We start from the raw sequence: 27,587 nt of genomic DNA, 5'->3' as shown, positions 1-27,587 counted from the left end.
AGCTCTCAGCCTCCCCTCTGCAGTCTCAAAGATGCTGTCATATCCCACAGAGCACAACGAAGGCCTTGTATATAGTCTGTGCTCTGTTAGTGATCCAGGCCTGCCCCTTGGGCATTCACACACGCATACACACACATACAGAGGGCAAAGTGCCGCCTCCAACTACTAGTCAGCTTTCCTTACAATACAAATGGGCTGCACTGATGGCTCTCAGATGCTCAGTCTCTGCCAAGGTCCGAAGGGGAAATGGACTCACACTGCAAAGTTACAGGGCAGGCAGATTTCCTGTGGGTGTTGGAAAGAATGACCCAGTTATGACCCCTACTGCCCCATCTCCACTGAGGTCCAAATGGAGGTCTGAGCTTATGTTGCAGACTGAGGAATTGCTTACAGCTTTCAGGAAAGCCAGTCACAAGGGAGTAAGTTACCCTGTTGATCACATGGTCCAGAGACTGCTGTCACACGCCTTCCCTGGGTTGACACCTCTGTAAGGTCAGATCTGGAAGTGGGACAGTGAACGCCCTTCTCCAGAGAAGTAGAGCAGCCGATGGGGATGGAGTCTCCGTCTTCCCTGGAGGTGTGGGCCCTCCCGTGACCTGTGCCGCGTGTTTGCCTGCAGGGGACTGCTGGTTTCTCGCAGCCATCGCTTGCCTGACCCTGAACAAGCGACTGCTTTTCCGGGTCATACCCCATGATCAGAGTTTCACCGAAAACTACGCGGGGATCTTTCACTTCCAGGTGAGGTCAAGGGAGTGTAGTTAAGAGGGCCAGCTGCTGTCTACTCACCACTGGTCTCCCTGCCTTCACTTCCCAGTGGCTCCAGGAAAGGTTCCCACCCACCCTCCCGGCCATGGATGTGGGCAGTGATCCCCTTCAGGCCTCAAGCCTGTGAGGAAGCAGTTGTTTATCTCTTCCTACCCTCAAACCCCTACACCTTCCGCTAGGCCCCAGAAAGGTTGGAGGATATCCTGTTTGCTGACCTGTGGGTCTATTTTTTCCTCTCCAGCTGGCTGGCTTCTGTGCTATTACTGGCAGCCCTTCTCAAGTAAATCCCTAAGATACTAGCACTGGGAATCCAGAGGGCCCTTTAGGTTGTAAAGGAAATCCCATCCACGGCTGCAGCTCCTTTTTACTTGTGTCCCTTAAACACAGGTCTATACCAAGACTATCACGCACCCTTTCCAGCCTCTGGAAGAAAAGTCTGGTTAATCTGGGAACCAGGCTTCTGCTTCGGCCCAGCAATGAGTCTTTTGGTTCCAGAATCAATTCAGCCATTGGAAACTTTCTGGATCCAAATTGTCCTGGCAAAGAGCCAAACCCTGTGCTGGCCCAGAACTGAAATGAGCTTCGTATGTGGGCATCTAGCAGATATCGGGGTTCTGAGGCATCAATCTGTCTCCAGCCCTTAAGGGCTGACCCAGATCATCAGTTGATCTCCTATCCCAGGACTGAAGACGTCAGAAAGGGTCTTCTCTGCACGTTGAGGATCAGTGTCCTGCTGCCGTCCCAGCTCAGGCAAGGCAGCTGGGCCCTGAATTTTGTTTCTTCAAAATCAAGCTACTCACCTCCCTCAAATATTTAAAAGGTCTGATATCTAAAGGATCATAAACACAAAGACCAAACAGGTTTTTGCCCTCTTGTCCATAAGGGAGAAAATGTCATTATAAGGAAATTAAACTACATTTGGATTTCTTGGGTCAAAACTGATTTGTTCAAAAAAGAACATCATCCAGAATTGAGAATATTGGACAGTGTTCCTGCTTTAGCCAGAGTATATTCTGGGTCACTTTCCTTTTCCACGTCAATCCTTCTTCTTCAGCAGCAACTTCTACCTTATTTGTCATCAAGAAATACAGAAATCATACATCATCTTCACCTAGACCAGTGGTTCTCAACCCTGACTGCATATCAGGATCAGTTGAGATGCCTAAAAATACTGATACCTAAGCCACACCCCAGACTTACAGAGCAGGAAAAGGAAAATCTCAAGCCCTCAGGTATGTAGGGAGCACCTACCACCCCCATACCAAGCTGGACTGGGTGGAAGACAGGGTGGTTTGTAAACCACTTCTTGCCCTCAAGGAGCTCCCAGTCCAGTTAGAGAAAGAGTCACACACTCCAAACCCAAGGTGCTTGGTATTAAGGAATGTGGGGTAGGGACACATTTCCCAATGGTAATCTGAGGATGTGACTCTATGCTTGATGCTTTTGTGCAGTTCTGGCGCTATGGAGACTGGGTGGACGTGGTTATTGATGACTGCCTGCCGACTTACAACAATGAACTGGTTTTCACCAAATCCAACCACCACAATGAGTTCTGGAGCGCTCTGCTGGAGAAGGCTTATGCTAAGTAAGCAGCACTTTAGACTGAGAGGCAGGGCTAGAGGCGAGGAGGTGGACTGCAAAATCCAGCCCGTGTGTGTGTGTGTGTGTGTGTGTGTGTGTGTGTGTGTGTGTGTGTGTGTGTGTGTGTCTTCAACTGTGATACAGAGTCAGAGAAGATCTGTGTGTGTGCGTGCGTGTGTGTGTGTGTGTGTGTGTGTGTGTGTCTTCAACTGTGACACAAAGTCAGAGAAGATCTGGTCCAGGCAGCAGTGATTCTAAGTAAAACCACTAAGAGTAGAAATAAGACGTGTGTAGGAAATCTTTAGCTTTAGCTTCTCGTAGTGAGCTCTTTAATCCTGCCTTCTTGGTGGCATTGCGAATCCTAGATGAGCGCATTATATCTTTGGAGCTCAGATCCCAGAGTCTGGCTTGGCTCCACCTCATGAGCTTGCAATATATTAATAAAGCCATGTTGTCTCTAAACTTAGAAGCCCCACCCCAGCTACTAATGGCTTTAACAGAGCCCTACCTCAGGTTCAGGGTATAGTGGAAAGCATCAGGAAGTGGGAATAGTGGGTTCCATCCCAGTGTTTCTCCTCTCTGTGGCCTTAGCTGGTCACTTAGCCTCTAGAGCTCAGTTTCTCCATTGTGAAGAAAGGGAATCATAGTACCTATTCCAACAGCTTACAGGCTTGTTGGTGAACTGGAAGAGACAACATCACAGGACCAAAGAGTAAAGTTCTGGTGGTAGGGGTACCTGGGTCATGTTTCCTAGAACCCTGTGACCCCAGATTGGTCTTCATCCTCTCTCTAAGGCTCCATGGTTCATATGAAGCCCTGAAAGGTGGGAACACTACAGAGGCCATGGAGGACTTCACAGGAGGAGTAACAGAGTTTTTTGAAATCAAGGATGCTCCCAGAGACATGTACAAGATCATGAAGAAAGCCATCGAGAGGGGCTCCCTCATGGGTTGCTCCATTGATGTAAGTCTAGGGTGTGGGATGCAGGGAAGGAAGCTGCCAACTATTGGGAAGCCTTACCCAGTGACTAGCAGCATAGGGCTTTCCTCTGGGACAGGGTGAATCTACTGTTTTAGGAAGGTGGAACTGGTTCTCAACTTTGAAAACTGGGAATTTCTCAAGGGAGAAGAGTTTGTGGAGATTTTCAATAAAGATATTCAGCAACGACATTCTAAGCCCTGGAATTTAGGTGGAAATAGGTCCAGAGGCCTATGTCAGTGTAGGCCTCTGTGGTCAGTGTTTCTCAGTCCCAGCATGCCACTATTAAGCTGGCCACACACTTGGCTTATGGACCTGAGCCCACCAGTTCTAAGAAAGCCTCCCGGTCATTGAGCTTTGATTGTATCTCTCACTTGGGATACGGGCTTTGTGTTGTAATCTGGGAGAAACTCAGCCTGTGCAACAAAGTGGTGTGAACTGAGACCGGAGCCAAGAGTAAGGGAATGGCAGACTGGCCAGGAGACACACCTTTCCTGGGGGCTGCTCAATGTATAATAAATAGTCTTGGCGATTTCCATTGCTGAAGAAGAGCCCCAAGCTAAATTCCTGTTCCTTCCTCTCCTAGTACACCCAGTAGATGGGGAAGCTTGGGAAGATGAGCCAGCCTAAAGCACCCATGGATGAACATTTTCTTTCTGCACCACTGTTCTCCATCTTTTCTGCATTCATGCTCTACTTATCTCTACTCTTTTCTTTTGTCTGTCCCCTCCCTTCTTTCTCTCTCCTTCCCTTTCTATCACCCTCCTTTGTTTGCTTTCTCTCCCGCCCCTTCCCCTGCCCTCCCCGTCGGGCCTCAGGATGGCACAAACATGACCTATGGAACCTCTCCTTCTGGTCTGAACATGAGGGACTTGATTGAGCGGATGGTGAGGAATATGAATAACTCGCATCTCAGGGATTCAGACCTCATCCCTGAGGGATTCTCAGATGACAGACCAACCCGGGTGTGTACGCCTCTGACTGTCAGGGCTGACCGTCCCTCCCACCTGCATGACCCAGCCCTGTCGTATGTGGTGTCAGACCTTCCTCAGCAGCCAGCACCTCACACACAGGCTCCTCCTGAGGCCTTCCAAGGGTCTGGGTTGGAATAACTTGCCCTCTCCAAGGTTCCTGAGGAAGGTGCGGGAGGCAGCTTTTGGAGGGAATCTCTGTGGGAGGTCCTTCAAACTCCATGGTCCAGGCAGTTTCTCTGATAACGAATTAACAGACAGAAATACAAGAGAGACTTCATTCATTTTAAAGTACTTCTCTCCTTCTAATTTGTTCATTTATGTATGCAACACATATTTATTGAGCTCCTACTAGGCACTAGGCACTCTTCTAGCAAACACAGAAAATTCTCTCCCCTTTGTTTAGGATTCTAGTGAACAAGCAGTCTCCCCCCAACACCCCTGCCCCAGAGCTTATATTCTAGTACTTTTAGAAGTAATACGTGCCATGGAGTAAAGCAGAAGAAAAATTAAGCTATTATTTTCCCCATCTAAGGATAATAACGTTTGGTATACATCCTTCTAGTATTTTTCTATGCATACTATTAATCTAAATTTTTATTTTAAAATAGCTGTCATACTGTATGTACCTCTTTGCAGCATGCTTTTTTTCAGTTAGCTTTATATTCCGAATGTGGCAATGAGAATTATATTCTTAATGTGTCTCCTTTAACATTTTTTTTAGTGGCTGCACAATATCCCACCATGCTAATAAGTTATAATTTATCTACCCAATACCTTATTATTGGGAATTTAGATTGTTTTCTTTTTCTGGTCTTGGCTATTACGTTTAAATGTTACGATGAACATCCTATAAGATACATCTTTGTGTCTGTCCATGATGATTTCCTTAGGACAGATGGCCAGCAGTGGAATAGCTAGGTATGCATAAGTAATGCCACAAGAGTCATTTCAAGTGGCTCCCTCCCCCCTCCCCTCCCCCCACCACCTAGAACTGAGAGATGCATGCATCTCCTGCCCCCCTCCCTTTCTATTCAGCATGGTCTGGGTCCTATAAAGACTGGAATCTGGAAGAGGTTGAGATGCAAAAAGCCCTGGCCCTCCACACACCCCTCACCTTGAAAAGGCCTCCAGGCTCCTCCTCTTAAAGCTGTTATGCTATCAGGCAAAGTGAAGCCACAGAGATCCGTCTAGGGCTCACTGGGCTTTGGTGATCCTACCCCTCTGCCCAGGATCTCCTGTGGCTGCAAATCTCAAATGGAGGAACTACCCCTGCTCCCTGAGGCATGGTCATGTCTCAGCAGGACTCTCCTCTGGCCTCCTCAGAATTCTCTCCCTGGGCGCTTTTGATTTCTTGAGCATGTTCTGGGGGTGTGTGGAGGAAGTGAGGGGATGTGAAGATAAAGGGTTAGACCTACATGTTTCGTCTAACCCCCTCTTCCCAATCCCTTTCTCTTCCAGGAATAGTCAACCCTGGGTGGGCTCAGGGGAAGGGGAGCCCAATCCAGGACAGCCTTCATCTGCCCCCACTTCCTCCTCTGCAGGACCCCAAGGGATCCAGAAAGGAGGGCCAGGCACGCTCTCACCCACCTCGTGCCCCAGCTCCATGTCGCTCTCCGACGGTCTGGGGAAACCACTTGTCTGGGCTGCATCTTCTTGGCTCTCTGAAAGGGCTAGTGAGGGCCTTCTCATGGCTGGGAGGCACACTTCCAGGGCGCGGAGGAGTCCTCGTCCTCGCAGAACCCAGGACATGAACCAGTGTGAACTTTGTCTCAGGCAGCAACCCCTGACAAGTTGTCTGGTTTTCACTCCACAGACGATTGTTCCAGTTCAGTACGAGACAAGAATGGCCTGCGGGCTGGTCAAAGGCCACGCCTACTCAGTCACTGGGCTGGAGGAGGTGAGCCTGGCGGGACTCGGCGGGACAGGACTTGAGGGGCTACTTGGGTGAACCTCCCGAAGTCAGGACTTGGCTTTCTGTGTCCCTTCACATCTGTAGAATTTGCCTCCAATCAGGAACTCAGGCCGAGCGCCTGGGGTTGGAGGAGACCACTGGGACTGGCAGGTGGATCTTGCCACAAGATGGTGCTCAGTTTATGTTAGTTTTTAGTGCTAAAGATAGCAATTGCCCCAACATTTCCAAAGAACAAATAGAAAGCACTTTGGTTTTATGAAGTTGATATCATGGGCTCTTGTGTTCCTTGTTTTTCATGGTCAGTTCCAAGGTTTTGCTTCCCCTGGGATGTCTGGCCTTCACTGGGTCACATCACAGACAGGAACCTTGTCAGGCCCCTTGTGCACAATTGGGCGAGTTGTGCCCTGTTCACAGAGATGGGCAGAGAGGGGCAGTCGTCTGCAGCAGCCCATGCAGCAGACAGGAGGAAGGGCCCCTTTTTCTGATTGATCCATCTGGAAGGGACATTTTCTATAGTTCCTCAGCCAGCAGGGGCGTTTTATCTAATTCACACAGAGGCACCTTGTGCTAGCAGAGCCCTACATTATATTCCCTGCCTCCTCTCCCAAAGCTCTGAATGGCCAGATGTTCACTGGGAAAATCACTTCTTAGAAGATGGCAAGGTGGTGGCCAAGCCTGACTCCTGCAGACTCAGCCCTAAGGTTCTGACCCATCACCCTGCCATTCCACAGGGGACTTGTGATTAGTGTCCTTGACCGGGGCCAGGCAGGACAGGCCCCTGTACAGGATTCTCTCCCCACTCCCACCCCAGCCCTCAGGGCAAGACAGAAGACCCCCTTTCAGAAAGGGCCCAAAGGGAGAAAGCTTTTTCTCTTTGCTCAAGGCCCTGTACAAGGGTGAGAAAGTGAAGCTGGTGCGGCTGCGGAACCCCTGGGGCCAGGTGGAGTGGAATGGATCCTGGAGTGACAGGTGGGTGCGGGGACCCCACGAATAGGGGACAACGAGGCCTGGGGCAAGGCAGGGCTGGGTACCGAGCCACAAGAGTACTACAAATGCTTGGTCTAAAATCACCCTTAAAACCAAGGATCCGCAGAGGAGAAAAGGGGACGTGGGCTTCAGGAAGGGCTGGGAGCAGAGCCACGGGAACCTGGGATCCAGAGAGCTTGCTGATGGCCACTGTCTGGAAAGGAAAGATGTCTAGAAAGCCTGGGCTAGGTCCAGGCAGGAGGGGAGTCTTGATGCAGGGGTCTGGACTGGACAGGTGACTTCCCTTCTCGGAATCTCTGTTGCCTTATCTGTAAAATGGGAACAACGTTAGCACCTACCCGGTGGGCTGTTATGAGGAGAAAATGCGGTTGTGCCAGGAGAGCGCTTAACCAGTGCTAAGATTTCCTCTCCCTCACTATCCCCATAAAGAGATGCACAGGCCCTTTGCAAGAAATTTACTGCTTATCACTGAGAGCAAGTGACTGGGGGCAGCAAAAATAGCACACCTGGGGAAGCTCTTATGAAGGCTCCAGAAGGTTCACAAAGCCTCTATTGTCCCACCCCAATCACTGGCTCCTGACTCCGCCTCTCTGGTTGGAGAGTAGGCCCTGGAGCTCCTTTATTCCCAAGGCGGGAGAGCAGGACTCAGCAGCTGGGAAGGACCACACCCAGGCTGTGTGTGTCCTTCAGCCCCTGGCTTACCTCCACATACCTCTCATCTCAGGGCACCGTAAATACTGGTTCATTCGGCCATTCATTCACTTAGTAAGTATTCGCTGAGCACCTACTGAATCCCAAGCACAGGTCTAAGCACTGGGGCCCTTCCGTGAGCAGGCAGCCTCGCCTGGTAGACTGATAAGGTGCTGATCCTGGTCTCCTTACCGTTCCCTTCTCTTATCGCGCGACAAATCCCCAGTTCCTCAGTGTGCAGTATGTGCCAGGCCCCATGCTACTGTCTGGGGACTTAGAAATGAATGCAGAGATTCAGGGCCTGCCCTGTGGGCTTTAAGGTCCAGTGGGAAGGACAGAAAAACACTAATCGTTGAGAGAAATGCTATGGTAAGGGTCACAGAGAGGGAGCCCTTCTCCTCGTCTGGGTGGGACAGGAAGGGAGAAAGTTGTCTGGAGGAAGTGGCATTTGAACTGGGCTCTCTGCTCTGGGAAGGCCCTCGGTGCCCCATCAGTTGTCCACTCCACTGACCCGAGTCACCCACAGGGACCCTCGCTGTGTCCTCCAGTCTCAGATCTTCGTGTCCGGCCTTAACTCACTTGCTGCCAACACCTCCACTGCAGGGGTCACTGACTAGTGGGGCCCAGCCTCAGTCACACAAGGAGACCCTCCCCCCAACTCCCCGCCACTGTGCCCCTCCTGCTGGTCTCAGGAATCTCCACTTCCCCTCCGGTATTCCCTGGTTCCAAGCACTTCCTCAATCCCTTACCTCTCCAAACTAGTTTAGTTTCATTCTCCTCCACATGCCTGAAACACAAATGTGCTTTATTTCCTCCTTCTTCGAGAGAAAGAGTGTGTAAAACTGCCCAGCCTTTTAAAACATAAAACTGGGATGTTTCGTGGGGTGGCAGGAGGAAGGAGAAGTTTACATGTCTGGTCTTTCTCTCAGTAACTCAGACAGTTACTTATTAGATGACGGGTCTGTTCTAAAAGTTTTGCATGCGTTATTTCATTTCTTGCTCATCACAGCCCTGTGAGTAGGTGATATAATCATTCCCCCTTTGCAGTTGAGAAAACAGAAGCTGAGAGGGGTGAAGTGACTTGCCCAAGGTTACAGCTAGTACTGGTATGATTAAATTGAAATCCCAGTTTACCTATTTCCAGAGCCCAACTCCTAACTTTAAAGTGTGAGGAACGGTTAAAGATTCAGCCAGAGAAGAGTCAAGCCCTTATAAACCATTCAAAAAGTGTGGTCTTAATCCTGAGGATGGTGGGAAGCAATTACTGGGTTTTACACTGAGGGTATCAGATCAGATTTGCATTTCGATGGTTCACACTGGCTGCAGTTTGGAGATGACCTATTCTCTGAACTTATTCATATTTCTCTGACACCTCCTGTCCCAACTCACACCAGGCCTTCCCTTTCTTTTTCCTTCCCTAACTCCTCCACTCTCCCTCCAGTTGGAAGAACTGGAGCTTTGTGGACAAGAACGAGAAGGCCCGTCTGCAACACCAGGTCACGGAGGATGGAGAGTTCTGGTGAGTCCAGGACCCAAGAGGACCCTACAGGGTAAGGGACGGGGTGGGAGCTGAAATCTCAAGCCTCCATCCCCAGACAGAGGCCGTCAGATTCCAGCCCTTGGGACATCTAGGCCCTGTTCTCCAAATCCAGCCAGAGACCCAGCAAAACTGAGGTTTTGAGAGGAGCCCAAGAGTCATGGTGATGACTGAGCCCAGGACCGGGCCAGCACGCTGTGGCTCCCACCTCTCTGTGCCCCTCCACCACACACGTTGCTCCCTCCCGGCCTCCGCGGGGCCGTTTCCTGAGCCGAGGAAGCTCTACTTACTCTGCTCAGTCAATGCCCTCCTCACCCTCACTCAGATCATTTCTACTCAGCCTTCAAGTCTCAGATTAAAGGGAACTTTCTTCAGGATCCCCTTGTTTTCCTCAGGATTGTGATTAATTTATCTGTGACACTCACCACCTTTAAAATTGCTTGTTTCATCGTCTGTCCTTCCCCAACTATCTCTCTTTCCCCTGGCCCAGTGCCTGAGCCCGGTGGAGGGGCACACAGTAACACTTTGGAGAACTGAATTGCTGCCAAGCTCTCCCATCAAGAACACATGAGTTTGAGTCGTTATTGCAAGGGATACATCAGAACTGATAGTACTGACCCTAAAAAGGAAGGACAGGGTCCTCTCTAGGATCATGACCAAGTGGCTCTGGACTATTTCATTGTGCTATGTTAGCCCTGGAGTCTTACCTTTCCCAGCCTCCCATATGGGTCTCTCTCTTCTTCCAACCTCTCAGGATGTCCTATGACGATTTCATCTACCATTTCACAAAGCTGGAGATCTGCAACCTCACAGCTGATGCCCTGGAGTCCGACAGGCTTCAGACTTGGACAGTGTCCGTGAACGAGGGCCGCTGGGTGAGGGGCTGCTCTGCTGGAGGCTGCCGCAACTTCCCAGGTGGGAGATGCTCTGGATGGGGGAAGGGTCCAAGCAGAACAAGTTCCAGGTAGAAGAGTATTAACTAGCATTTGCTGAGTCTCTACGAAGTCCCAGACACACATTATCTTATTAAACTTTCCCCATTTTACCGAGAAGGACACCTCCATGCTGAGGAGTTTGCATTAAGGAGCTGGTAACAACCTTTAAGCAGGTTATTATGTCAGAACAGGATTGTGTTCATAATGCTGAGGATGGGACTGGAGGACTGAGTTAGCAGCTTCTGCAAGAATTCAAGCCAGAGATGAGGAAAGCCTAGGCCAAGTCAGGAGCAGCAGAGATGGGGGTGGATGGGACAGGTTGAGGGGAGGGAATACTGGGTGATGTGGAGATGGAAGAACGACTTCAAGATTCCCACTCTGGGGGCCTGAGCACATGGTGCCAGGGAGGTAACATGAAACACACAAGAGAAAAACAATCGGTGATTTTTTTTGTTTGTTTTTTTGGATGGAGTCGGTTGTGGGGAGGGGAGGGGAGGGAGGGGAGTTTACTTTGAGACATGGGAAGTCTGAGGCACCTGTAAATATCCAGGTGAAGATGTGTGATAGAGAACTGGATGCATCGATAAGAATGGTACTTGACTCTACGATAGGGACTCAATATAGATTTGTGGAAGGAAGGAAGAAAGGATGGAAAGAAGAGAGGAAGGAAAGGAGGGAAGGAGGGAAGAAGGGAATGAAGGGAGGGAGGAAGAAAAAAAAGAAAGATAAAAGGGACAAAGGGAGAGAGTCAAAAGAGAGATTGAGGCTGGGATCTGCAGCTCAAGTGTCACCAGCATGCAAGGAGCAGTTCGAAAGTGGGAGTTGATAAGACAGCCTAGGGAGGTAGAATGATGGGGTGAGAGAAGAGGCCTAGGACCAAATCCCAGGGACCAACAACACTGACGAGAGAGGTGAGGAAAGTGAAACCATCAGCAAAGACAGAGAATGAAAGTTCAGAGACGAAGGAGGAGCCACGCAGGCATCAGTGCAGCTCCATCTGTATAAAGGTGTAAAGGCTACCCCACACACACCAAATAATTAGACAAATGCCTGGATCAGTTTTTTCCCGTACATATTTGAGCACCTAGGTGTGGTGGGATAGAGATAAATAGGTTCCCTCTGTCTCATCTCCCATCCTGCCTTGTCTCTGAGAGGCAGATCTGAATGTACAATTCCTTTCTGCGGGGCACAGACACTTTCTGGACCAACCCTCAGTACCGTCTGAAGCTCCTGGAGGAGGATGACGACCCTGACGAGTCCGAGGTGATCTGCAGCTTCCTGGTGGCCCTGATGCAGAAGAACCGGCGGAAGGACCGGAAGCTGGGGGCCAACCTCTTCACCATCGGCTTCGCCATCTACGAGGTGCGCCATCCCTGATCAGCTTCAGACCACCTTTTCAGGAAGGAGGCTTTCAGGGGGCTTCCCGAGGGGTCCCCCGGCTTCCCCAATACCCATGACCCCCCCCACAAACTCCTGATATCGGGCCCACTTGTGTCAGAACCTCTTAGAAGTTTGTAACGAGTGGAAAAAACCCCCCGTCTAGGGGAGGTGGAGGGGGGCCAGGGCTCTCCAGGTAGGTACACGGGGAGTCAGACCCCTGCATTTGCTCTATGATTGCTAGCATGCCCTTTTGGCAAGCTTTCCATCCCCATTCAGATCTGAAATCACAGAATCTGAGCACCTTCTTTTTCTGTTTCTCCCCAAGGTTCCCAAAGAGGTACAGAAGTGGAGCAGCCAGCAGTGCATGCAGCGTTACCTGGGGGCCTGTGTCCACCTGTGGCACATCGGGGAGCCTCCTGTGGGGTTTGTGGGCAGGACTACGATAGGAGAGGGCCTTGCCCTCATTACTCAACTCCAGAGCCAGGGCCTCAGGGTACTGCATGGCCTCCTGACCACCGCCCCTACAATATGCCCTTTCACCCCTCCCGCCAGAGACCATCGCGCACTCACACACTCGCTCACACTCACACAGACACATTCTGAGGCTGACTGCCCTCTTTGGGGTGGAGGGATCGCTTCCCTCAGACCCCAGCTCAGCTCCCCCTGCCTCCTTGGGGTCCTTCCCCAGCCTGGAGGTGATCTGGAGCTAAGCAGCGGCAGTTCTGGTAAGTGGCCCTGAGTGGGGGATGCCAGAGTTGACACTTCTGGATCACAACATAAAAGGAAGGGGATATGGATGGAGTAGGGGGCTCCAGGGATGTTGAACTATTCGAGGCCTTAGGAATCAGAAGTCGGTAGGCCATGACTGTGAAATGGGTGACCAGGGAATCGGCAAGGAGGACTCCCTGGAGGAGGACTAAGCAGGACAGGGCATCCCTCCCGAGGGGCTCAGGTCCCTTGGGCTCTTCTCTCCCTCAGATGCACGGGAACAAGCAGCACCTGCAGAAGGACTTCTTCCTGTACAACGCCTCCAAGGCCAGGAGCAAAACCTACATCAACATGCGGGAGGTGTCTGAGCGCTTCCGCCTGCCTCCCAGCGAGTACGTCATTGTGCCCTCCACCTACGAGCCCCACCAGGAGGGGGAATTCATCCTCCGGGTCTTCTCTGAAAAGAGGAACCTCTCTGAGTGAGTCCCAGCCTGGCTTTTCCCCCTAAGAGCCCACATGGCCCATTCCAGGGATTAGAGGTGTGAGGCAGCTGGACAGGTCTCCTCCAGGAGTCCTGGGATATGCTGACCAGGCTGTACCTCTTCCCCTGTTCCCAAGCCACTGGCCACTTCTCCCCTACATCTATCCATCCCACAGATAGTTATCGAGCACCTGCTATGTCCCAGGCACTCTTCCTCTAGGCACTGAGGATACAGCAGTGAATTAAACAGAAGGAAATCCCTGCCCTCATGGAGCTTAACATTCTAGCATGAGACGACAATGTACAGGAGAAAGCATACAGAGTATATTAGATTTAGATAAGTGATAAGGAGAAAGAATAAGGTGGGAAGAGGGATAGGAGCAGTTGGAGTTGATTGAACTTTTAGGATTAGGATGACCAGGGAGGGCAGCAAGGCCACATCCTGCCCTCTTGGTCATCAGAGATGAGTTCATAGGTCCTGCCACTTTGACCTCTGTCCCTAAAAGAAGCACAAGGTCCATGGATAGGTGGCTGGGTAATGCATTTGGGGAAATCTGGACAAAGCCAACAAGAAGCCCTGTGTCTGCACTTGGCTGCAGGGAATGATACCTGTGGTGGAGGATGTTAGTTCCTGGGGTTCTCTTGAGGTCAGTGCCAACTTGACTCTGAGCAGCCAGGTGACCTGAGCAAATCCCCTCTGTGCTTCCTACTTACTCCTGGTGACGCTGAGATACCCTCATGTTTGTGTTCCTCACAGGGAAGTTGAGAATACAATCTCCGTGGATCGGCCAGTGGTAAGTGGTTTGGCTCTTACGTGTGAGAAGGCCCAGGGCACAGGCGGGTGATGGAGGGGAGAGTGGGTATCAGCAGAGGGACGTGGGAGTCTGGGGTGTGCAAAGCAATTACTCCGTGTTACTGCAACTTCTGTGTGGCATGGCCTGAAGTCATGGGACTTACGTCCTGGGGATATTTAGTTAGTCCAGGGGCTAGAAGGACAGAAGAGTCCTAGAAGGAGCAGCAGTTTGAACAATTAGGGGGAGGGATCAAGGCCACAGGAAGGGATGACAACAGCAGCAGCCAGCTCTGGATTCTGAGTTAGAATCTCACATAGAAAAAAACCAGCCCTACACTGGCTCTGGAGTCCGTGTCAAAACCCGGGTCCTCCACCTGCCAGCTCTGTGACCTAGACAAGTTATGTAACTCGTCTGACTCAGTTTCCTACCCTGTAAAATAGGGATGGTAATATGTGCCTTGCAAGGCTTTTGTGAGCTTTGAATCAATGAGATCATGTACATGAAGGGTCTGGCAAAGCACGGGCCCTTAAATGGTGATTATTGTTCATGTGTTTTACATCTTACAAGGTACTTCTCACATGTGTCATCTCACTTGATCCTTGCAAGGTTTCTGAGATGTAATAATAAGGTCATTCTCCCTGATTTTCAAGTAAGGAAGCAGAGGCTCAGTGGGGTTAAAGGGCTCCCTTGAATTCACAGAGCTTGTAAATGGCAAGGCTGGAACTCACATCCAGATTCTCTGAGCCCAGACTCAGGCTCTCTCCCCCATCCCATGCCGAGGCCTGTCCCCCCCAGGGTGGGAGGCCCAGGGTTAGATGCACAGAGCTGGTGTGTGTTGGGGTCTCCTTGCGTTGAGGAGTCTTGTGACTGCCTTGGACTTTGGGCTCTGGCTAATTAATTGTCCCTTGTGTTCTGTGGGTGTGTCCTGGGCCAATAAGAGGACAGCAAATGCCCCACTGAGTCGTCTTCTGGGTAGTGACACTCATGGTTCTAATCCTGACCCTGTGCTAGCGGCAGATCTCCAAGTGCCTTCTGAATTATCACAGATGTTGGTTTTAGTATTAAGTGCATTTGGTGCTAGTCTCGTCTTTTGAATGTCAGTAATCAGTGTATTTATCAGACGTTGCAAACTCAAAAGCTTCCGGGGACTGGCAGGTCACCTACCGGAGTGGAGCAGGCAGGCGTGGGGGTTTTGGTGTCCCTACGCTGGTATATTCGCCTGTAGTTCTCAACTGGCACTTGGTTTCAGTGTCGGAGAGACAACTGGTGTGGTGGTGCGTGCAGCAATCTGGAGGGTGCAGAGAGCTGCTGCTCCCAGCTCCCTGGATTGCTGTCACAGGGGGCCACAGGCCCGTGCAGCCTGCCAGACCTTCTCATTTTACCAAAAAAAGTCAAATAAAATTCATTTTCAGGCCAGTTTGGGTGAGCCACTTTTTTTGGTGTTTTAGTAACCAACTTCATTAAAAAATACAAAACATCTGCCAGAAGATCTCGCCTTCCTTGGCCACGTCCAATAGCAGAGTGGACTACAGAAGCAAAGCCATAGCAGCCGCCAGTCTCTGGGCCTGGAGAGGTCTCTTCTCCTTTCACCCTCCAGGCCCATTTGGCTCCATGTGACCTGGATTTCTGGACCCTGGAACCTCACCCCAGACTGAGGACCAGGTCACAGGGAAGCCAAAAGCCACTGGGTTTTCTGGGAACTTGCTTTTCACTTACTCTGCATTTATTATTTCCTTTCCTTGTGCAGAAGAAGAAAAAAACCAAGGTGGGTGTAAGAGGGTGAGTGGGCAGAGAGCACGGCGTGTGCGTGCGCATGAGCATGCGTGCACTGGACTTGCCCCCCTCCCCCCAGCCCTCCACCTCCTTCCCTGAGCTCCTGTGGCATCTGTGGGTACACAGCAACGATAGCTAACGCTTGCTGAGCGGAGGCTACGTGCCAGGCACCCTTCTAGGTGTTTTCCATGGATTCTCTCAACCCTCACAGCAACTCTATCAGATTGGTACAGGCAGACCTCGGAGATATTGCAGGTTCAGTTCCAGACCAGCACAATAAAGCGAGGATTGGAATAAAGCAAGTCACACAAATTTTTTGGCTTCCCAGTGCATATAAAAGTTACGTGTACACTATACTGTAGTCTATTAAATGTGCAATAGCATTAAAACTAAAGTACCTACCTTAATTAAAAATACTTTATTGCTAAAAAATGCTAATTATCATCCGACCCTTCAGCAAGTCACAGTAGCAACGTCAAAGACCACCGACTGCAGACCACCATAACAAATAACATAATAGTGAAAAAGTCTGAAATACTGCAAGAATTACCAAAATGACACAGAGACACAAAGTGAGCAAATGCTGTTGGGAAAATGGCACCGATAGACTTGCTCAACACGGGGCTGCCACAAACCTTCCATTTGTAAAAGGGCAGTATTTGCAAAGCACAATGTAACAAGGTATGCCTGTACTACTATTATCTCCATTTTCAAAGGAAGAAAAGCTACAGGCAGATTGACTAACTTGCCCAAGACCACACAGCCAGTAAGTGGCAGAGCCAGCCCTTGGAACCAGGAGGTCTGGCTCTGCAGTCGTGCTCTGAACCACCACGTTATATTGCCCGCTCATAAGAGGGAGGGAGAAGATGGCCCTCCAGTGAAAATGGGCCTGACATGGGGGTCCTGCACAAACCAGAAGGAGCACCTCTTCTTTTTCAGAAACCGGTTTGGCTAAGCTAAGCAAGGCTTGATTCTTGCGGGTAATGGCGATGGGTTCTGTTCTTCAAGGGACAGTGAGAGAGCTGTGTGAGGATTTCCATGGAGAGTGAGGGCCTTGTGATGCCAGCTGCCTGCTCAGCAGACAGGACGGCTCCTTCTCCCCCCTCTATTTCCCTGCCTGCTCCCCACTCCTCCTTTTTTCTTAGCTTTCTGCGGAAGGGGCGGTGAGGACGCCCAGAGGGGCTGTCACTGCCAGGGCTCTTGTTCCAGGTGAAGCCTGTTGCAAATCCCCTCCTAGACAGTGACCTCTCTCTCTGAACTAAGCCCCCCTAAGTCATGGGCCCTGATGGACTCTGCTTGCTGTGCGTGTCCAGACGGCAAAGGGGAAAGGGGAAGAGAAGCTTCACTGGCACAGCCCCAGAGGAGCTGCTCAACGTGACTGCTTTAAAGGGGAGAAATGAGGAGAGCTACCTGGGCAGCTTCCCCTCCTGGGGTCTTAAGGAATAGTCCCTCCTGGGTGTCCTGGTTAAGACCACTTTGCTGTAAGAACACCATCACTAAAGGTGACCATGTGTGCTAAGAGCATCTCAGGGGCCTCAGATGAAAGCTTCCATCTGAGACCAAGGGCACTATTTCCCTTGTGTGGTTTTGGAGCTCGAGATTACCATCTCATCCTTGCTCCATTCACCCCATAACTTCCCCATAGTCTTCAGGGTGGTAGTGCCTACAGTAACGGTGCCCCTTTTAGAATTCTGGTTTGACCACCCAGAGTGCCATCCAGAAATGACTGACCTTTGGGCATCCTCAAGCCCACGGAGCCGTAGCCATAGGCTATCAGACAAGGTTTGGTGTTAGTGTTCATGACAGCATCTGGAAGGATCCGTCATAGGGGTCCTCCAAGCACTGGTGCTGATGCAGACCAGAGCTGAGAGTCATCGAGCACCTAAGCACCTAACACTGCATATTAAGGCACTGTGCTGGGGGTAAAATATACATTGGTTTCATTACAACAGTATCTACAAGGTAGGTGCTGTTATGATTCCCCTTTTATAGATGAGGATAAAGACTCAGAAGTACTTGCCTAAGGACACACAACTAATGGAACTGGAAATCATATTTGTCTGCTCCGAAACCCATGTTTCTTGCCCTCAGCTCTCTGGTGCAGGCCCCTTATACTCTATTGCCTGTGTTGCCCAGACCCACACTTGGGCCCCAAGATGTGTGCCTGGCAGAGGTGCCCCATGGCCACACCATGTCCATGGGCACACATCCCCGCCTCAGACTGTGAGCCCCACTTGCTCTGGGATTCCCTACAAGCATCAGTTACTTGAACAAGACCCTTTGCTTGGAAGGCAGAGCAAGCCAAGGTACTTGGGGCCTGCTGGGAGCCAAAGCCAGGGAAGCTCTTTCCATAGGTCTGTCCATTTGTGCTGTCCCAGACGAACAGTATGGAAAGGCAAATGGGGACTCAGCGGTCAGGTTCCATTTCTGCTCTGAGAGACTCTGATTGCCCCCTTGCTCTCTGCCCTGCAGCCACCAGCCCAGCCTTTCTCCTCTGGCTTTCCTTGTGGGATGTAGACACCAACCAGTACTGGCACAGCATGGCAGCTGCTCTCCACCCTTTTATATCCTCCTCACTTGCATGAGCATGTCTGGCAAATACCCCTTATATTTGTGTAGCATCTTAAATGTTTTTGCAATACAATTTTACATTCAGTATCCCATGTGATCCCCATAAGAGCCCAATGAGAAAGGCAAAGCAGGTTTTATCATCCCCATTAATGGCTGAGTAAACCGAGTCCAGAGGATATTTCTCAGATGTGAGGGGTACGGCTGGGACGCCAGCCAAGTGTTCTGACCTCACTCACTGACCATGCCATTAATCAGAGTCCTTTTTTCAATGTGTCCTCTGCCGAGTCCTAGAGGCTCCTTGGAGGTGCCTCAGTAGCTGCCACGGTGATGTGGGGATGCTGAGGGAAAAGAGCTCTGCCTTCTTCATCAAGCAGAGAAGCTCTGTTTTTAATGACTTCTGGGGAAATTTAATTTGAACAGGGCTTCCATTTGAAAAAAAAAATCTACAAAATACTTGAAAACCACTGCACTAGATCATGCTGCTTTTAGCATTCTTAGCATTTTCACGTGCACTAACTACCTTGCTTAATCCTCATAATTCTACCATGAGGAGATAAGGAACTGAAGTCCAGAGAGACTTAGCATCTTTCCCCAAGTCACACAGCTTGTTAGTGGCAGAGATGGAGGTTGAACGGAGGTTCAGGAACTCCCAGCTCTGCTCTTTCCCTCTTCACTGGACAAAGCTGGTCCAGGAAGGAGGTTGCCTCCTTGTGCCCGCTCAGCCAGTAATCCTTGTCTCCTTCCTGCCCCCTCCCTACTTCCCTCCTCTCTCCAGCCTATCATCTTCGTTTCAGACAGAGCAAACAGCAACAAGGAGCTGGGTGTGGACCAGGAATCAGAGGAGGGCAAAGACAAAACAAGCCCTGATAAGCAAGCGAAATCCCCACAGGTTTCCGAGCATGTGCATGAATGGGGTAGCCAACACACAACTGAGGTCTACCCTCTTGGGGTGCATGGGGGTTGGAGGGGCCACAGGGGTGGGGTGTCGCTTTAACATCTAGAGGTTTGGGTTTGTCCCACTGACCTTTTCTCTCATCAAGTTCTCCTAAAATCTGGGATGCTGCTTGGGTGAATGTCTTGGGGTTGGCTGCCACACCAAGCTGGTCCTAGGCCTGGGAAGGACAGGTTGAGCCTCCCCACTGGAGCCCATCCAGCCAGGAAAGAGAGAGGGATGCAAAGCCTAAGACAGAAGCAACTTGAGATGGAACAACTCCTGTTTCCTGGTGTCATTAACAATGGGGAGGATAAAGAATAGTAGTGGAAAAGGGGGATGACACCAGAAATGGGAGTCCTCCAGAGCTCAGGGGACGGTGTTAGAGAGGGGGAGAGGCGGTCATATAAAGCTTACAGGAGGTTATAGACTGAGAGGCAAAAGTCCACAGATAAACCCAGGGCTATCTCTATCCTGTAGTGCCCGTGCAACGGAGTGGGGAGGGGAGGAGGGTCCTCTGAAGATTTGGCCTTGATGACAGAGGCAGCTGGAGCTATCAGATTGGTCTGGCCCCCTCTGTCCTGCTGGGGCTGGTTTGGTTGGGATGGTCAGGCTCAAAACAGTGGAGGGGGCTCTAGCAGGTGTGGATGGGGGGAGAGGACCAAGAGGGCTGTCTACATGATTGCAGAGCTAATATACCTCCTCTGGTTAGAATGTCTGAGCTGCGGGGGTATGGAGTGAAGGGTCACCTGGGCCTAGACGATCCTCACTCCAGATCACCAGGTTCAGCTGAGAGAGAAGAGCATTTGCCCTGTACCCAGCTCCTGCTGCCACCTAGGGCTGTTTTAGGCACCTGGCTCCTTCAGTCCAGAAGGAACTTTCCTCTCGGGTCTGTCCATCTCGCTGGTCCTCACCAACCAGTTTTCCTTTGCGCTTCCATAGTCAGAGCCCGGCAGTGCTGACCAGGAAAGTGAGGAACAGCAGCAATTCGGGAACATTTTCAGGCAGATAGCAGGCGATGTGAGTACCTCCAACCCCGACTCCCACAGACACTCCTTTCCTTAATTGCTCAATTTGCCAGTTATTTCATTATGGTTCAGTAGAGGTCATTTTGGCTTTTGGTGGAAACAGGGTGTATGAGTGTAGCGCAGAAATCCACAAGTGAAGTCCTCGAGTTTTTGAGCAACACACCCACTGGGTGGCTCTGAGCTGCCCACTGCAGTCTGGACAGCTGAGGCTGCAGTGTGTCTTCCTCAGAAGAGCCCCAGCTTCCCCACGACAGAATAGCCCTGACAGGGACTTTACAACCACGGACAGCCGGGATTTGTTTTGCAAAGCCTGGGCTCCATCAGTTGCTGTACTCTTGAACCATGACTCTCTTCTCCCTACCTCCTCAGGACATGGAGATCTGTGCAGATGAGCTCAAGAATATCCTTAACAGAGTTGTGAACAAACGTGAGTGGCTCAAACTCTGTGAGAAACAGGTGGGTGGTGGGGGCAGTGTGTGTCCAGTTATCTGAAAGCAGCTCCTCACTCTTCTCCATACCTCCCAGATAAGGATCTGAAGACACAAGGCTTCACGCTGGAGTCCTGCCGTAGCATGATTGCTCTCATGGACGTATCCTTCCTGCCACCCCTTCCCAAGCCTCTGTCATCAGCCCCTGTGCAGCCTCTGGGGGCTAGGGCAACAAATGGGGTGGGGGGGCCCAGTCAAGCAGAGGGGCTCAAATTCATGCCCGAGGAAAGATTTAAGGAGGCCCTGAGTTACCACCTCCTGGCTGCTGGTCTGAAAGGGGCTGTTGGAGGAGGTACAGTTGGGAAGAACATTGGCCTCTGCTCTTAACCTCAGGCCTGGGATTCTGCCTGGGGCCCTAACGAAAGTGGTCCTTAGGAGAAAGGTTCCCTGGGTTATAGAGCAGGCATTAATTTTGACTCAGGAAGCATAGAGGGGGGTGTTAAATACCAGGACAGGGCAGAGTGGGATATCCTGGGCGAAGCTCTCCTATGGGGCTACCTTCCCTGCACAGCCACCTAGAAAGCCCTCTCCCCATCCAGGGGGATTTTGCTATGTGCCCTGTAGCCCTGACTTCCTTCCTCCAGACAGACGGCTCTGGGAGACTGAACCTGCAAGAGTTCCATCACCTCTGGAAGAAGATTAAGGCCTGGCAGGTGGGATGAGAGAACGAAGGTGGGAGTGAGGAAGGGACTGATTCAGAGATTCAGTGTGCGACCTCTGTCCTCAAATTTTCTATTGCCAGAAAATTTTCAAGCACTATGACACAGACCAATCCGGCACCATCAACAGCTACGAGATGCGAAATGCAGTCAATGACGCAGGTGTGGGGAAGAAAGGGGGTGGCCAGGATGCGGACTGGAGCCGGTGGGAGAAGGAACGGGAGGGGAGGATGGAGCCACTTGGGCCCTACTAGAGATAGGAATGAGAGGGCTTCTCGCTTTCCTCTCCCAGGCCCCAGAGTGACCAGGAGGCAGGGGAGATAGCACGCAGGCCTGAGGGCTCCAAGCCTACCCCATCTCTCCTGTGCTCCCCCCACAGGCTTCCACCTCAACAACCAGCTCTACGACATCATCACCATGCGCTATGCAGACAGGTCCATGAACATCGACCTCGACAGCTTCATCTGCTGCCTCCTCAGGCTGGAGGGCATGTTCAGTAAGTGGACAGCTACCCTTTTGCTCTCTTTGCCCCTCCTGCCCCCTCTCCTGCAGCGACAGCTGTGGTGGCGGGAACCTCCACTAACTGACCTCCTGTATGACCTTGGAAAAATCCCAATCTACTCTATTCAGACTGAACAAAGGTGAAGGGCCTCTTCAGGCTCAGAATGGGATGGCAAAGGGAGGGTTACGGGTGGTACTCTGCCTGGTAGATTTTTGTGCTGAAGAGCAGCACTTAGCACACAGTTAAGAAAAGGTAGAGCAGTGGAGGGGGACTGAGCCTTTAACTGGCCTCTGGCCTGTGCGTTCTCCACACAGGAGCTTTTAATGCATTTGACAAGGATGGTGACGGTATCATCAAACTCAACGTTCTAGAGGTAAAGCCTAATAGAAGCCGTACAATCCCCCTGTACCTTAAAATTCGAGGTAGAGGAATCCATGAGGAAGACTGGACACACTATGCACTCCTCACTTCCCAACGGTGGTGGAGGGATGGGATGGGAAAGGAACATAAAGGGAAGCTCACGGCTCAGCAGGATGTGGCTCATCGGGAACGAGGACTGGGGGAAGGCTCCAGGGAGGCCTCAGTTCTACAATGACTTTATGCTGGAAAAGATGTACCTTCTAGGAGAGATCTGTGGGAAGGATACAGTACACCGCTGCTTCTCAGAAAATCTTCCCAGTGTCTGGCGTGCTGGGGGCTGTCCCTTTCCTCTACCCCATTAGATCCCTAGGGCTGGGCTCCCTTTTCTTGTTTGCATTCTGATCTTGGGACTTCCTCTTTCAGTGGCTGCAGCTCACCATGTACGCCTGAACCAAGCTGGCCTCATCCAAGGCCATGCAGGATCACTCAGGATTTCAATTTCACCCAACAGAGCTAGAGCCACTTACCTCAAAGGACACAGTAGCTGCACCCCCAGCAGACCTCCAGGCACCTCATCGGTCTTGTTCCTCCTCTACTCACTTCCTTCTCAGCCTCAGGATATCTGTCCATCTGTCATGCCCAGCCTCACCCTTTAGTTAAGGAATGGGGAAGGGAGAACAACTCTGTCCCTGTGCCACATGGAGGCAAGTGTCTCCGTCTGCCTCAGCTAGCCATGGTCCAGTGACAGCTTTGCTTGGAGCCTGAGTGGCCTCAGCTCTGAAGCAAACACTCCCTTTAGCTTGCCCTCGGCTGTTCGCAGAAGCATTTGCCAGTGGCACTCAACACTTCCTGGTGCTAGAGCCCTCTATCACCTTTATATTCTCCCACTCCCATGACAGCAGCCCAATGAGCGTTTGGTTCTGCCTGTTTCAGGATGGGCCTGCTCCAGAGTAAGCTAGCTCAGCGGAAGAGGGTTGGACACTTTGGGTTATCTGACTCATAAGTTTGGTTGCATTTTGAAAAAAAGTTGATCTAAATAAAGGCACCTGTATAGCTGGCTTGATCGTGTTTTGTTTTCTCACATTTAGATGTCAGCCATAGCAGGGATGAGTAGCTCCAATCTTACCCATCACGTATAGAGAGCCGTAGTTTCAGAACACAGCAATGGAAAATACACACATACACAAATAAATCCTAAACCCCACTTTAATCATGGCTTTTGCTATTTCTTGAGCACAGGAATCACTCAAATACTTTCCAAGACACATGAGGAAAGGAAGGGGAATAGCTGTTGGTGTCTAGATCAAGACAAAATGGGTCACCTATAACCAGAGGGGCCAGTTACCTGAGTGTAATGGAGCAGAGATAAAGTTTTTAATCCTAGTTCCTCCACTAATATTGACCTACTGTATGACCTTGAACAAATCCTTATATGTAGCGGTCTGCCGAGCTTATCTGGACCATGATCTGTGGCATATCTACAACCATCTTTCATTTTCTACCCAATTTCCTTCTTGTTCTCTATACCAATGTGGAAAAGAAGGGTTTGGCTATGAATATGAATATGCAGATAAGGTAACAAAAATAAACAATTAGTAAAAGTACTTTATTTTCCCCTTATATTTGCTTTATAACTTGCTTTACAAAGTTAGGAAGTTCGCAGCTTTATACCAAAATGTAAGAAGGCTAAGCTATTTGCTTATAAACATTTTTGCAGTCAAGTGTCATCTGATTTCATTCTTCTAACCCATATTCAATTAAAAAAAAAAAATCAGACACCAAGGGTGCTGGCACAGCTCTAGGGCATATATTTCTCTTGAGTAGGAGGAAGATCTTCAACAGCCTTTCCTCCTTGACTCCCTCCTCCCCCAATTCAGTTGGGCTACTACCTTGAATTTAGAGGAAATCTGGGAAACGTTAGTCACCATGTGACCCAGCAAGGCCACATACTTGGGGGTTGGAGGTGAGGTTAGAGGTTATTGTCTGGTAAGCAGTAGGTTTGGTTTAATCAGGATTTCACATCCACTTGTATATGGGACTCAGTATAACCCAAATCATCTCTACCACAACTTCTAATTCTAACCATTAGACAGCTTCTCTGAAATCCTGAGGAACCTGATGATTTGGGGCAGGGATAAAATCACTGTTTTAACAATGTGACAGGCATGGCCTTCTTAACCGTTTTAGGAGTTCTCCTTTAGGTAACAGGAACAAAATTTATAAGACAGCGTATATAAATTGCAAACCAGAGGGTACATGCTGTTTAAATCCCACTTCACAATATACTTTCATCTCCCCTCCAATGAATTCTCTTCCATAAAATATACCATACCATTCCGCTAAGTTTTGTACACCTACTCCCACCAAATCATCCACATACCTAGTCACTAAAGTTGTGCACTGTATAATCTACCAAGAAGAAAAAAAAACAAAAAACCCTTTGTTAGGCAAATAATCACTTAAATGGCAGTGATGTTGCCTATAAATTATAGATAGGTCAGGAGCTAAACACTCAACTGATAACTCTTCTGAGGCAGAAAAAAAATTCTCCACAAAAGCAGGAGTGTAATAGCAATGACGTTCTCTCAAATTCAAGTAACATCAGATCAAGATAACTTTGTACTGTGTTTAACTGCTTTATACTGAGTAGAGCCGTATACCAAAATTTTGAACCTGATTAAAAACTTCAGGATAAAACTTGAAGTGACTGATATGTGATCAGAATAAACTGCCATTAAAACCCGAGCATATGCGCACAAAAGGATTTATGCTATGGTTCTCTTGTCTTCTAGCTGTCAGAAGTGAACACAAGTGATTAAAAACAACATTCTAAAAATGGCCTCCAATTCCTTATAAGAAATGAGTTGTGTTTTGTCAGGTCATGTAACAATTGCCTTCCTCAACTAAGTACTAAATATCAGAGCCAACACAAATCCCTGAGCCACTGCTCTACTCTGAGGGGGAACAGAAGGCCAGAATCAGCCAAGACATTGTAGAAGACTTAAAACAAGACTTTTGCATAACTTTCAAGACACTTAAAAGTCATAACATACAACCATAAGCAGTCAAGATGCTTATGGTGCCTTTATTTCTAAACAGGTGGCTACAGCAGTGCATTTAGGGCAATACACTAACCTGGTGTTAAACGAATTTTACACATTCTTGAAACAAAAACATTATTGCCACGGCTTCAAAGAAAATTCTTGTGAAATGAGAAAAAGTATTACAAGTATAGGTGCCCACGCGCATACACATGTACAAGGAACATCCACAACTGCACACATAAAGGCAGACAGACTGTGTGCGATTCTGTGAAAGTTAAAATCAAATCAGTTTTTACTGATTCTATCAGTCTGTTCATACCTACAGTTCCCCATGACTGCCCAACACCTCATATACCCCCTTCTAGCTGTACAGAGGCTCCACCACTCTCATCTTTTCAGACATGTCCTCAGGCAGGACAGAAGGGCACCTACGCAACAGAGTATGCAAGACTTCCTCAGCACACTGCCCAGGCAACGTGGAAATGTGGGTTCACTACAGCCCAAAGGAAAATGCTAGGTTTAGCAATAAATCCAAACGTACTTTCCTGGGAATCACCATTCCCAAACCCACAGAACAGCTTAGCTTCTCTGGTCACCTGTACAGGAAATGGGGTGAGAGATGGGAATGCTTGCTCTCAGACAGAAACAGCACACATAAACTTTATGCAACAGGATCTTCTCTGTTCTCTCTCAACTATCATGCCAATCTCAATAGTTGTGCCATTCATAAGGACAGAAGTAAACAGCTTGTGGAGCCATTCATTATCTAGATGTATCTCCTAGATTAGTTCTTAATGTTTTTTTTTTTTTGGATCCAGTGAGAACCACTGGAGGCTTCCCTGGAAAAAAAACACCTACTTAGTCTTACACACAATTCCAGGGGGTTTGGATACCCTCTTGAAACCTATCCATGAACCCCTGGGGAAGTCCCCCTGCCCCAGAGCCTGAGTGAAGACATGTGAGTAGAAGTGTGTGCACTAAGATGGGTGGAGATAAACCTGGATGCTCTGCAGTCCTAGGAAAGAATAGGCATCACATCTGAAGCTTGGTATGTGGCGCTGGGCTCTTCTCCCTTTTCCTCTCTCTCTCTGTAGAAACTTTCAGAGTTTTGAGAATCTAGAAACAAAAGGCTGGAAAGCAACACCTCCATGGCTTCTCTTAAGAGTCCAGAGAAAATCCAAAAACAAAGCAGTCTCATGAAGGCTTTGTTCATTTGGCTGCTCTCAATGGACAGGTAGGGTCTTTCCCTTCATCCTACTCCACCCTTCCCAGCTAGTGGGGAGGTGAAGGCAAGACATTGGTCTTTAAGAAGCCTGCCTGAGGCCTTGAAAACTATATTCAGATACTTTATCCTGACTCCCCCATTTGAGTACTGCGGGTGGGTGGAAAGTACCCTGTGAACCCAGAGGAAGTATATGATGGCTACTGTCAGTCCAGGCACAGCCAGAGAATAGAAGAGTGGGGTTTGGCAATGAAGTAAATGAAAAGGTTTCAAACCCACAGCCCGCCTGGAGAGTCAGAAGCTGGAAAGAGAGATAAAGGTTATACCTCCAGTTCGAACAGCCTGCCAATACCTGCAGTGAGTGCCCAGGTCTAACAGTGAGATTTCCAAGTAGACATTAGGTCTATGCACTGCCTTGAACTGAGCACTCTGTCAAAATCTGCAGAAATTCAATAGGAAGTACTGTCTGTAAGGACTTGTCATTATGTGATTTGCTGCCTGAGTCCCTAAAATATAATCAGCAGAGCAGTTACTTTAACTGTTAAAAACCTATTGTGTGTCCCTTTAGCATTTAAAGCCAGCTCTGTCTATCTACAAAGAGCATACAGAAACACACTGTACATAATTGTTAAGAAAGGGAACTATTTGCTTCCAATTTAAATATCCAGCTGTTACAATTAACTGATTGTAATAATTAAGGAGAAATTAAAACTGATCCTAAAAATCTAGCACTGGACAAATTTGTACTTAAAAGCCTGCCTATAGGTTTAAACCATCGTAAGAACAGAAACTAAAAATCACAGACTGAAATCAATAAAAGATACATATGATTAGGGTCAAACCGGGTAGCCAATTAAGATCTGTATTTTAATAATCATCTGGAGAACACCAGTAGCATAAATTACCATATGCCATGCTGTCCCAGAAGAGTATGGTTCCTTAAAAATCTGTTTAAATCTGACAAACCTCCAGCAAGAACTTAGAAGTGTAACCTATCACCCCATAGAGCTGCCCAGGCTTATGCTAGTGGTAAGCCTGGCTAGTAACCACTCTCTCCTTCCCTGATTCACTAGGGAAGGGAAGACACTGGCCTGTGTAAGGGGCTGATGTGAAATTAGTTCAACTAAAGACTTCCCAACATGGGAGGCAAAAAACTTCATGAATCAATTTTGCTGTCATCCTCAGCATGTCGTTCAATGTGTCCTGCAGCATCCTAGGAATAAAGGGAAAAGGGCCCATGAGAGAAAGGATGGTAGTAGGGCAAGAGAAAGTCAAAGCCAGGGAGCT

At 49.4% G+C, this 27,587-nt stretch overlaps 2 protein-coding genes across 12 annotated transcripts in view; one reads left to right on the top strand and one right to left on the bottom strand.

Moving 5' to 3' along the window:
* The window catches only part of CAPN3 (calpain 3), a 48,456-nt gene extending 25,364 nt beyond the window's left edge, over window positions 1-23,092 (top strand). For 2 of the 8 annotated variants that reach the window (XM_029237464.1, XM_029237466.1), the window contains exons 3-21: window positions 620-738; window positions 2,217-2,350; window positions 3,141-3,309; window positions 6,112-6,195; window positions 7,094-7,179; window positions 9,329-9,406; window positions 10,179-10,339; window positions 11,552-11,721; window positions 12,065-12,076; window positions 12,718-12,926; window positions 13,686-13,726; window positions 19,944-20,017; window positions 20,395-20,452; window positions 20,551-20,615; window positions 21,098-21,166; window positions 21,256-21,334; window positions 21,552-21,668; window positions 21,989-22,047; window positions 22,458-23,087. In XM_029237464.1, coding sequence (XP_029093297.1) covers window positions 620-738; window positions 2,217-2,350; window positions 3,141-3,309; window positions 6,112-6,195; window positions 7,094-7,179; window positions 9,329-9,406; window positions 10,179-10,339; window positions 11,552-11,721; window positions 12,065-12,076; window positions 12,718-12,926; window positions 13,686-13,726; window positions 19,944-20,017; window positions 20,395-20,452; window positions 20,551-20,615; window positions 21,098-21,166; window positions 21,256-21,334; window positions 21,552-21,668; window positions 21,989-22,047; window positions 22,458-22,484 — 1,811 coding nt within the window. In that variant the 3' untranslated portion in view covers window positions 22,485-23,087. Of the gene's footprint in view, window positions 1-619; window positions 739-2,216; window positions 2,351-3,140; window positions 3,310-4,142; window positions 4,290-6,111; window positions 6,196-7,093; window positions 7,180-9,328; window positions 9,407-10,178; window positions 10,340-11,551; window positions 11,722-12,064; window positions 12,077-12,717; window positions 12,927-13,685; window positions 13,727-15,469; window positions 15,488-18,841; window positions 18,956-19,939; window positions 20,018-20,394; window positions 20,453-20,550; window positions 20,616-21,097; window positions 21,167-21,255; window positions 21,335-21,551; window positions 21,669-21,988 lie in introns of all 8 variants that reach the window. The other 6 variants (XM_029237463.1, XM_029237465.1, XM_029237459.1 and 3 more) reach the window with 5 other exon arrangements.
* A 147-nt stretch (window positions 23,093-23,239) lies between these two features.
* The window catches only part of ZNF106 (zinc finger protein 106), a 62,419-nt gene continuing 58,071 nt past the window's right edge, over window positions 23,240-27,587 (bottom strand). For 3 of the 4 annotated variants that reach the window (XM_029237520.1, XM_029237518.1, XM_029237521.1), the window contains exon 22: window positions 26,178-27,513. In XM_029237520.1, the coding sequence (XP_029093353.1) occupies window positions 27,457-27,513 (57 nt within the window). In that variant the 3' untranslated portion in view covers window positions 26,178-27,456. Of the gene's footprint in view, window positions 27,514-27,587 lie in introns of all 4 variants that reach the window. The other variant, XM_029237519.1, reaches the window with a different exon arrangement.

The sequence above is a fragment of the Monodon monoceros genome, unplaced genomic scaffold (genome assembly GCF_005190385.1).
Source record: "Monodon monoceros isolate NGI ecotype Baffin Bay Population unplaced genomic scaffold, NGI_Narwhal_1 Super_Scaffold_21, whole genome shotgun sequence".
Classification (NCBI taxonomy): Eukaryota; Metazoa; Chordata; class Mammalia; order Artiodactyla; family Monodontidae; genus Monodon; species Monodon monoceros.
Note: the sequence above shows the minus strand (reverse complement) of the source record. Positions and strands in the feature narration are given on the sequence as shown.